At 34.0% G+C, this 10838-nt stretch overlaps 1 protein-coding gene across 3 annotated transcripts; it reads right to left on the reverse strand.

Annotated features, from left to right (window-relative positions):
* Positions 1-5216: 5216 nt before the first annotated feature.
* LOC130979479 (uncharacterized) lies at positions 5217-8555 on the reverse strand. 3 transcript variants are annotated; one of them, XM_057902931.1, is made up of 3 exons: positions 8219-8555; positions 5664-6655; positions 5217-5573 (listed from the first exon to the last, which is right to left on the reverse strand). In XM_057902931.1, the coding sequence occupies exons 2-3, from the start codon at positions 6502-6504 to the stop codon at positions 5305-5307; spliced, it is 1110 nt and encodes a 369-aa protein (XP_057758914.1). In that variant the 5' UTR covers positions 6505-6655; positions 8219-8555; the 3' UTR covers positions 5217-5304. The 3 variants fall into 3 exon arrangements, with proteins under 3 accessions (XP_057758914.1, XP_057758915.1, XP_057758913.1); XM_057902932.1 differs by having other exon boundaries at positions 5217-5580; XM_057902930.1 differs by having other exon boundaries at positions 5217-6655.
* Positions 8556-10838: the final 2283 nt, after the last annotated feature.

Raw genomic sequence — 10838 nt, forward strand, 5'->3', positions numbered from 1 at the left:
CTAAGCCCGGATCGATGTGCCAGCAAAGGCGCTGGGCTCCCTTAGGAGGGTGATTGTAAGGTCCCACATCAGTTGGAGAGGGGAACGAAGCATGCCTTATAGGGGTGTGGATACCTCTCCCTAGCATGACGCATGTTGACGAGTGAGTGTGAGGGGCTTCGGCTGTCATCCCTATCGTCAAAGGCAAAACTGTGAGGTCTTGTGTACCAAAGCGGACAATATCGTACTAGCGGGTGGTCTGGGCTGTTACAGATGGTATTAGAGCCGGAGCTGAACGAAGCATGCCTTATAAGGATGTGGATACCTCTCCCTAGCATGACGCGTTTTGACGAGTAAGTGTGGAGGGCTTCGGCTATCATCCCTATCGTCAAAGGCAAAACCGTGAGGCCTTGTGTGCCAAAGCGGACAATATCATGCTAGCGGGTGGTTTGGGCTGTTACAATGGGCAATAAAATACTTTATTTTAATCCAATCCCTAAAAATCAACATACCATACCATACATAAAAATAGGCGATGAAAAAAAAATAAAAAAAAAACTCACGCTTTAAAAACAGCAAATAAAAATGTAGGAAAAACAACCATTTGTACCCATGAACTTTACGAACGCTGACAAAAGTATCCATTAAAGAAGGAAACTAATGTTGTATCCATCAAAGATGGATTCCGTACGACAAAAGTACCCAAATCCTAAATTTATGTTGACTTTTTAATAAAATTTCAGAATTACCCCCACCATTATCTTCAACCCTTCCTCTCTTCTTTCCCAAATCTCAAACATCTCCCTTGCCTAAAAACCCTAATCTCAATACCTAAAAAATCCCAAATTACTATTTTCTTAACCCTAATCTCAATATCCCTTTTAGCAAATTTCAATCTTCTCTTTATTCTTATAAGAAATGGTCTGGCGTAATTGTAATGTTCCGGCGTTGGGGATGTACCTTGTATGGCCTTCACGAATTGCATTAATCTCAGCCTATCCATAACCATAACCATAAGAGTGAGGAGTCAGCACTGAATTGGAAAGAGGGAAAGAGTATTAGTATAGTTGGTGACCTCAGCAATGGGAACGGGAGTGTCAAAATCAGGCTCTCTGGCGGCCAGGCGAATAATGGGGACGCAAGCTTGAACCAATGCGTTTGCTTGGTCGCTTATGGCCACAGTCCTTGAAGGCTTCACGGCGTCGACTCATGGGCTCAACGAGTCATCAACCCCATGGCCGCTGCGCTACTCTGCTTCTTCTCCATGTGGATGGACCTGGAATGGAAATTAACGAAATGTATACGGCATGTGTTGGCCACTTTGAAGAGAAGATTGAAATTTGCTGAAAGGGGTATTGAGATTAGGGTTAAGAAAATGATAATTTGGGGTTTTTAGGTATTAAGATTAGGGTTTTTAGGTAGGGGTGTTCGCGGTGCGGTTTGGATCGGTTTTGAGTCAAAAACTCATCCGATCCGAACACTAATTTTACTTGCGGTGCGGTTTGGATTGGATGATGTTTTAAAAAAAATCCGATCCGATCCGATCCAATTTCAAGCGGTTTGGATTGGATTGGATTTGCGGTTTTGTAAATTAAAAAAATTAAATACATATAACAAGTCTTAACATCAAATTTTAAATAATTAACAATGACATAATAAGTCTCAACAATATCTTAAAAAACTAACGATAACATAACATAGAAATAAAATTATAAGTTAGTTAAAATAAATAATAAATAACATTTTGAACATAAACTATTTATTAAATAATAATAATACATGAATAATATAAAAATATATAATAAATTAAACATGTTATAAGTATAATTATAAATATAATAATAAAATAATAATATTATAGTACATTGTGCGGTTTGGATTGGATTGGATCGGTTTTGAAAAGTAGATCCAAAATCCGATCCGATCCAGCGGTTTGTAAAAAATAAAATCCAATCAGATCCAAATTAGTGCGATTTTAATCGGTTTCGGTTTGGATTGGATTGGATGAGCGGTTTAATTTGGATCGGTTTGGATTTGAACACCCCTATTTTTAGGCAATGGAGGTGTTTGAGATTTGGGAAAAAAGAGAGGAGGGGTTGAAGATAATGGTGGGGGTAATTCTAAAATTTTATTAAAAAGTCAACATAAATTTAGGATTTGAATACTTTTGTCGTACGGAATCCATATTTGATGGATACAACATTAGTTTCCTTTTTTAATGAGTACTTTTGTCAGCATTCGTAAAGTTTATGGATACAAATAGTTGTTTTTCCTAAAAATGTAAATCAAATCTGAAGGTATTACAATGGCAGCACCAGAATCAATTTTAACAATGGTTTTCTTTTTCTTCTTTTACTACTGCACTACAATTTTAGCTAAATTGCATAATAAAAAAAAATAAAAATTCTACTATTAAAATATAATAAAAACAGAGAAAATAAAATTGACTAGAAAAACAAAGAATGAGAATTGAAATGATGGTTCATGTTGTAAGAAAAATGGAGCAAGTCGAATAAAGATAATCACACTGTTGATGAGACTCGATGATTCTTGATACGTTGAGAAGAAAAGGTAACAAGATACGATGAAGAAAATTCATTATCATGAGAAAAGAAGAAAGCATGACGCGATGAATTGGAATTGATGATGCAACTAGAGTGATTTGAGTTTTTAATTGAGTATTAGGTGAGTGTGCATCTCCAAAAGTGTTTAGTGGAGTATAAAGGGTTGCTTGATAAACACGTGACATGAGTGATTAATTTGTATTAGACTTATGGATTTAGATCCTCTAAAATTTGAATTTCACTTTAGAGAGTAAAGTATGATCTCTCACCATTTATTTTATAGGTAGGACCAAGAATAAATATAAAAGAGAAACTATTCAAGGATAGAAGATTACATTTTATTCTCTAAAATAAAATTCAAACTTTAGAGGATCCAAATCTTAAACTTATATACGTATAAAAATATAAATATACATGATAATTGATTGAATAGTTGATTTTTAGTATACGAGTAATATTTTTTTTAAAATTAATATCCATAAAAATATATAATATCAGTACATGTATGTTGGTGTCCAATTTTACTTTTACGTATTGCCCTTTACCTGTAATAATATAATAATACGGTTTAAGTTTTTGTTATTAGACAATTAACTTTTTTAGTGCAAGTAATTTTAGGTTTATACATCTCAAATTAAAAATATAAAATTTATTCTTTTTGTTCATACCCTGATTTAACATTAAGGTCCAGATCCAAATGAAGGGTCCAATCTAAAGATTGGTCCTCACACGACACCGACATTCTCTCAAGAAGTCGGATCTAACCACGACTTGCTTTAAGAAAGTCGGGAGTAAAGATTAGCTGACAGATAACACCCATTCAAATAAGTAACTGCCCCTAAAATTTCTCAACCCACTTCCAGGAGCCATATCCCAACTTCCCTAAGATAAAGGGACGGTTATCCTCCTTAAAAGGTGGAACTACTCCAACGGTGGTTATTGGTTCATCACTATAAATATACTGACACCTCTCAAGTATCTCTAAGTTCCAATACTCTTTAAACTTGCTTAGACCCTTGCTAACTTAAGCATTAGAGTATCTTTGTAGGTACCACCCCCCATTCTCTCGCACATACAAGTCGGACGGAGACTCTCAGACGCGGAACTAGTCGAAGGGCTTTCTCCTTCAAACGATTGGGCCAACCCAATGAGTCCAGTCCACTAATCTCCGCCATCGTAACACTTTTCAATTTCATTTTTGTGTGCATTTGATTATATATATATATATATATATATATATATATATATATATATATATATATATATATATTGTTATAATTTTTATTTCGGTTACCTAATTCAATATTTTAATTTATATAATTTAATTATTCAGACATTTATATAGAATTATATTAAAATATAAATACACATTAAAAATAAATTAAACATAATATATATTTACAATAAATATATAATGACTGATTTTTTATATACAAATAATATTTTTGAAATAAATACCGGATGAAGGAAAGAGTTAATCGAGTTTTTTTTTTTTTTTTTGTGTATAGTTAATCTTGAGTCTTGAAGAGAGTAAGAAAAAATTGCGTGTTTGAATTGAAAATAAAAAAATGTTTTTAAGGGTTAAAAAGATGTTCCAGCTTCACACTCAGGATCCCCAAGTCAACCTAGTGTTGTTTCTTCTCTAGTGGTGAAATCTAATTTGAAATTCATTAAAATATGCCAAAAAAAAATCATTTTTACAAGGGGTGCTCTATCATGGCGGGATATTAGTGAATATGATGACTATCCTGAAGCTAAAATCATAACTTAAATGGGAGAGAAACAATTTGTAGAAACAAAAACCACAAAATCCATTGAACCACAAAACCACCATAATATGATGACTATCCTGAAGCTATAATATCACAACTTAACTCAACCTAGCGTTGTATCTTTCCAACCACTCAACTCCAGCGGAGATGGTTTCATCGCCGAAATTATCCAGAACACACATTTCTGCAGGCCAGTCATGACACAGCCGCCGCATTGATCAAAATCCATTGCTGATTTGTTGTCTTGGCTAAAAATAACTATTTAAAAACACATACCAAAAAGTTCAATTTAGAGAGAACAAACATCTAGTTAATTCCAGAACCAAGATAATCCCAAAACACTTATTCTGCCGCAAGAAATCCTTTATCACCCATCACGATCAGGCCTCTTACCCTAGTGTCCCACTGCACAATGGTGGTTCTCTACTTTTTGGGCCAATAAAATAATTGAATTTTAATTAAACATAAATCTCAAATATGTGAAGTTACAATATTGCCTAATTTAATGAAGTTTACTCACCACTTGCAATAATTACCTTTATTAACACGTTGATTTGAACACAGCAAAACTGATTAGTATTTAATGGCCTTCACCAATTGTCACCTTGCTATTGACTGATCAATTAAATAGTCACGTCATAAAGATAGGGATACTAGAATTTGCCATTTGTTATTCATAACAAGGTATACTTTGCACACATGCAGGCACACAGGTCAAGATTAAAGAATTAAACAATGTTTGCATGCTTTGGAAATGATTTACAAAAGCTCATAACAATGTTGTTTAATTCATGTAGCCCACTTGCACCTAATGGAAAAAGATTTTGTTTGCATGATTTTGAATATTAGAAAGTAAATTGTCTATGCCATCAAAACAACAATGGAATGATTTACAAATAAATTTTCCAGATTTCTAGAGCCACTCTTTTGCCTAAGCCTGACATTCCAATCAAATTTCAAAGTTCTAACAAATATATTTCGGAAACCAACTAATAGATAAAAGGAATCAACTTGTACTTAACTTTGCTAGCATACTGTGTATAACTCTCACCAAAAGTCTCAACCATTAAAGCCTCCTCCAGTTTTGCCTTCTGCCTATAATACAACAAACAAACTGCTACAACAAACAGCAAACTCAAGGGTGCACGAAGCGCAAGGAAGTTTGTTACAAATAGAAGCATAGTTGATGAGTATATTGGATGACGAACCCAGCGATACGGTCCAAATTGAACAACAGCAGTTGGCACCACCACATTTTCTGAATACTTAGCAAGATATAATGTTGCATTGTACTGCATTAGTAGAGTTGTTAGAATTAAAGCCCAAATTCCAAGATTGTTCCACCCACCTGGTATCCGGTGAAGCTCTGGCCCTTCAAATGCTGCAAGCCAATGGGCAACCATGACTCCCGCACTAAACACAAGACGAGACATCATCGGCAAGTTGACATCCCATTTAGGGTCATGGGGCCGGGTAAAATAGTCTCCATACAACCTCTTTCGAACGCTAACATTGAAGAAAAAGAAATAATGATACACAAAAAAGAAAACAAAAGGCCAGCCTTCAAGGTAGCCATTGAAAAAACCTGGCGGAACCAGAGTGAGCCATGTAAAAGCTGATGTAACAATTGCCAATTGCTCGAACATGTTTGCCTCGCCATGTAAATGTTTCCTAAAGCAGTGTAACCCACAAAATGCAATCAATATAGCTACAAACCACGGCCAAAACAACCATGACCAACTAAAATACATCCAGAAGAAAGGACTGAAGAGTGTGTTCACAGTCCATTTTGTGGCTGCAGCTATGATGGATAATATCCCAGACCACTTCACAATATCAATGGGAGTCAACTGCAAAAGAGCCGCTTTTACTGATTCGGCCGAGAAACCTCTCAAGTACATTTCGATTGGATTATGAGGTTTGCTGCTGGAGTTACCGGCAACTGAGCATGTAGGAGTTGGTAGTAGATCAGCCCTTTTTCTTGTTGGTTTCAAAAAGGAGAATTGCTTTCTGTAGGAGCAATTCAATTGGGAACCAATGTGTATAGGTCTGCAGTGAAATCGACCGTCATTATTAGGTATATCAGCATGAAAATGCTTGTTGAAAGGTCTCAGAAAGACGCTGTTGCTCACGATCGAAAAACCAAAAGAGACAGCTTTGGAGTGTGAAAGAGCCTTTGCTGCTTCCATAATTGTGAAATCAAATAGCACTAGCCTTCCAGAGAATACAAATTCACAAACCTTCGATAAATTGACCTACTCAAGGGTCACAATGATAGTAACAGGAACCCTCTAATATATGATGGACCAACATGGTTGTATAATGTCCACTGTTCTCCTACTGCAAGTTCATTCAGCAACCAAGACATTGTTAACTACTAAACATAATTTAATTTCTAAACTGTGTAACTGACAAAACATGAAATGGAAACTCATTACTTTCAGCAAACTAGAGAAGAAGAAAGAAAAGGAAAAGAAAAAGGAATAAGCCAAACTAGTAGTGCATGGTTGCCAACCAAGACTCTAGAGAGTTAACTCTCGAGTTTACTATTCACATCTACCGTGCTATAGTAACCAAAGCAAGTGAAACAATGAAGGGAACCAAAAAAAATGTCAAAGCTGAAAGGAGAAAAAAAAATGGAACCCAGAATGAAATCAACTATTTAATTGGTGTGACTAATGCCTCAACTATATGTTCGATTCATGCAAGAAAAAGGAAAAGGAAGAATTATCATAAATCTCAAATGTTTACACCAAAGTTCTGAAAAACGGACCGGTCATCGAACCGCTTTAGTTACTGATTCACTAGTTTACTGGTTCAACCATAGTTCAACCGCAATAACCGTTTTATAATAAAATAATAAATAAAATATAAATAAACACACTAAAACATAATTATAATCTAATATAAACTTTAAAATATCACCCAAATTTAAAGCATTACATCAACTAAAGTCATATGATCTTAGTAAATCTGCAACATATTAAATTCTCTCAACAATAAAGCTAGATACAAGAAAGTAGCAAACATTAAAGACCATACGCTATCATGGAACTACATTCTTCTAGTTAACACAGAGGCTAAAGAAAACTTATATCAAGAAACTTGTAGAAATGAATCCCAATTATATATTGTAGTTAAAAGCATGTAGGAACTGATTGTACAGAAATCAGAGTTTCCAACTTAAGAGACTAATTCATGAGCTGTTAGCATACATTGAAACAAGATAAGTAAAGAAAAAGAAAAGTAAAGAAAAAAGAATTTCACATGTGACTTCTTTTATAACAAATAACTCTAAACTAAATTGAATTGAAGGCCCTGGACAAAACCTAGTAAGAATTTGCAAGCTATAATTGGAAGAGAACTCTACTATTAATCAAAATCTTTAAAAGTATCCTACCGTGTATCCTACCAATGCTACAAAATTCATCATCATAGCTTCTGATTAGATTCAGTAAGCAATGCATTCAATAAGATGCAAAAGGAAACTGCAAACAAATATACTGCCCAAATGCAAGATTAAAAAAAAAAAAAAGCTGTTGACAGCTATTTCTATCATAATTTTAGCACTCATACAAAAAAGCTGCTTGAATAATTGGGGTTTACTGCGAGCAAAATTAAATTAGGTTAACAAAGGAGATTAAATTATCTCAAAAAACAAGCAAGATTAAATTGGTCCACTTAAATTCTGCTTCAAATCATTCAGGAAAATGAATATCCTAAACCATACTGATCCAAGCAAGCAAAGAACTGAACAATTAAAAAAAAATAAGAAAGAAAATAGCCATTACCGAATGAGCAGTGAGCAGAGTATGAATCTCAATAAACTAAGCAAGAAGACAGAGAAAACAGGGATAAGAAAGAAATAAAAAACAAAAATAAAATCAAGAAAACATAGATTACCTTCGGTCTGAGAAGTGAGCAGAGTATGAGGGAGAGGGAGCAAGAACGCCGGCGGCGATGTACGACGGACAACCACGGACGATGGGCGACGAATTTCCGAACTGGAGCTGGCGATGCGACACGAAGAAGTTGGCGAATGAGCAGAGGCGTTGGAGAATACAGCAGAGGGGACGGTGGAGGACGACTAAACGATGGTGGGACGACGGCGGTGAGAAGAGCGGCAGCGGCGGTGAATGCTAGGGTTTGTCTCCTCTTTCCTTTCTCAGAGAGGGAACAGGGAAGAGGCGAAGAGCAATGTCTTTCAGAAAGATGAAGGGATGAATGGATGATGGCTCGTGTCACTCTGCGAGTGTAAGGCTTCAATTCCTGTTTTTTTTTTTTAATCCCAAAACGATACTGTTTGAGGCAGCTGAGTGAAAACCGGGCGGGTCCCAGTTCGGTTGGATCGATTGATTTTCATCCAGTTCAACAGTTTCGAAACGGTTTTATATTTATCGGTTTTTTAAGTCGAGCCAAATCATAGAAAAAGTTTGTTCAAAATCAGATCAATCCGACCGATAGGTTCGATCCGATTTTCAAAATCATGGTTTATACCATGTAATTTTAAGGTTCAATAATTCAACCTAACAAATAATAAGTATTATATTATCAATTTATCATACTTTAAGCAGAGACAGCAACTCTAAGAGTGAAATACACTCACACGAAGAAGGAGGAGAATACAAACTAAGAAGAATGAGAATGAAATAGAAGATGGAGTAAAGAGATTAGGGAGAAAATATGAAGGGTGAGAGAGACAAGTGTTGAAGTGGAGTCATGGACTCATGGGCTTAATAAAATACAAATTTTGTTTACGAAGCGTAAAGTTCGTTGTTATTTTTGTTTTTCTTAATATACAAAACTTGTTTATTTATTTTGGCATAGAATGAAGTCTAAAAAGTGTAAATTTTAACTTTTAAATGTGAAATTAAAAGGGGTGTATGGAAGTGGAAAGGATTAGAGGATTGAAATTTAAAATAAATTGAGTAAAGAATGTTAGAATTAAATAGGTAGAGATATGGATTGAAATAGGTTAAGAGAAGAATGGAGAAGTAGAGTGTATGTACGGTAGAATTTCTATAGATTTTGGGTCATAATTACCTTTAAAAGTTTGGTTTGAGATGAGATTTGTGGTGCTAGAAAAATTGAAGAGTTTAGTTTTATGCTTTTCAACTTTCAAGAATTGAGGTTAAATAAATTTTGTAAAAGTTATGATTTTAGAATGTTGATAAATTGAGTGAAAATGTTGCAGCGTTAATAATAGGGGACAGATAGAGAGTATAGGATGTGGACTTATTGTGTCTCATTGATAGGCAAATTGATCAAAATGAAGGAGAGTTGGACTTAACCATCTTTTTCTTCTTTTTATGTGTGTCCTCGATAGAAGATGATTTTAAAGAGATGATTTTAAAGAGTCAGATTTTATTGATTTTTATACTAACTCGAGATCTTTAAGTGTTCTTTATGTGTGCATGTGTACGTCTATATCTGTGTGTTACTTGTATACATTTTTATACACGCATCTAACTCTAATCCACTTAAAACAATAAAAAAAAAAGAGAAATCAAATTAAAGAGAAAATTAAAATACGAGAAAGTGAAAGAGATTCAAAGAGTCGCCGAAAGTGGTGCAGCGGCGTAGTGTTGGCAATGAGGAGTTGTAGTGGAGTGAAGAAGTGTGGTTATTGTTAATATTAAGGTGTAGTAAGTGATGCAAAGTGTGCATTAGTGAGGTGAGGAATCAGTGACTTGACAGCGGTAGAGTGACTAGGGTTCCATTTGGTTCATGTCTTATAGGCTGCTGTTTGTTTACAGAGACAAAGACACTAAGACATGGACACAGAAATATAAAATTATGTTTGGCAGAAGAGACATGAACAGAAGAAACATGGACAGAAACAGTGTGTCTAGAGACACTGAATTAGTGTATTTTGTGTCTATCCTTACAGGAAGGATACAGAGACACTAACAAGAGACACAACTTATTTTTTATTTTTTTATTATTTTTGTTAATTTTTTATAATTATATATTTTATTATTATTATTTTTCATCTCAAATTTTTTGAATGAAAAAAAATGAGAATAAATTAGATTTCATAATTTATTCTAATTTATAACCAAATAGAATACAAGAATACAAAATTTTGTATCTCTGTCCATCAATGTCTTGTCTTGTCCTGTTTTCATATAAAGACCGAGAAACAACACAAAGATATGAATACTAAGACAAGCATACATACACAAAGGACTTGTTTGGACGAATTTTAAGAAATATCTTTTTTTTTGAGTTATTTTATTTAAAGATCTTATAAAAAAATAAAAATAATTTTATGTTTGAATAATTCATGTAAAAGATCTTTTTATATATCAATTATGTTGGGGTATAAATATAAGTATTTTTTGTTTATTTATTACATAAAAACCATCTTTTTTTTAAGAAAAAAAAATCTTTTAAAAAATGTAAATCGTAACTTTTGAAAAAAGATATTTTTACTTTTCTAGTATTTTTATTTTTACTATTAGAAATTTGTCAAACACGCTAAAAGTAAAAAAATTTAAAAGTTTTTTTTATCAAAATAATG

This window comes from Arachis stenosperma, chromosome 5, assembly GCF_014773155.1.
Source record: "Arachis stenosperma cultivar V10309 chromosome 5, arast.V10309.gnm1.PFL2, whole genome shotgun sequence".
Classification (NCBI taxonomy): Eukaryota; Viridiplantae; Streptophyta; class Magnoliopsida; order Fabales; family Fabaceae; genus Arachis; species Arachis stenosperma.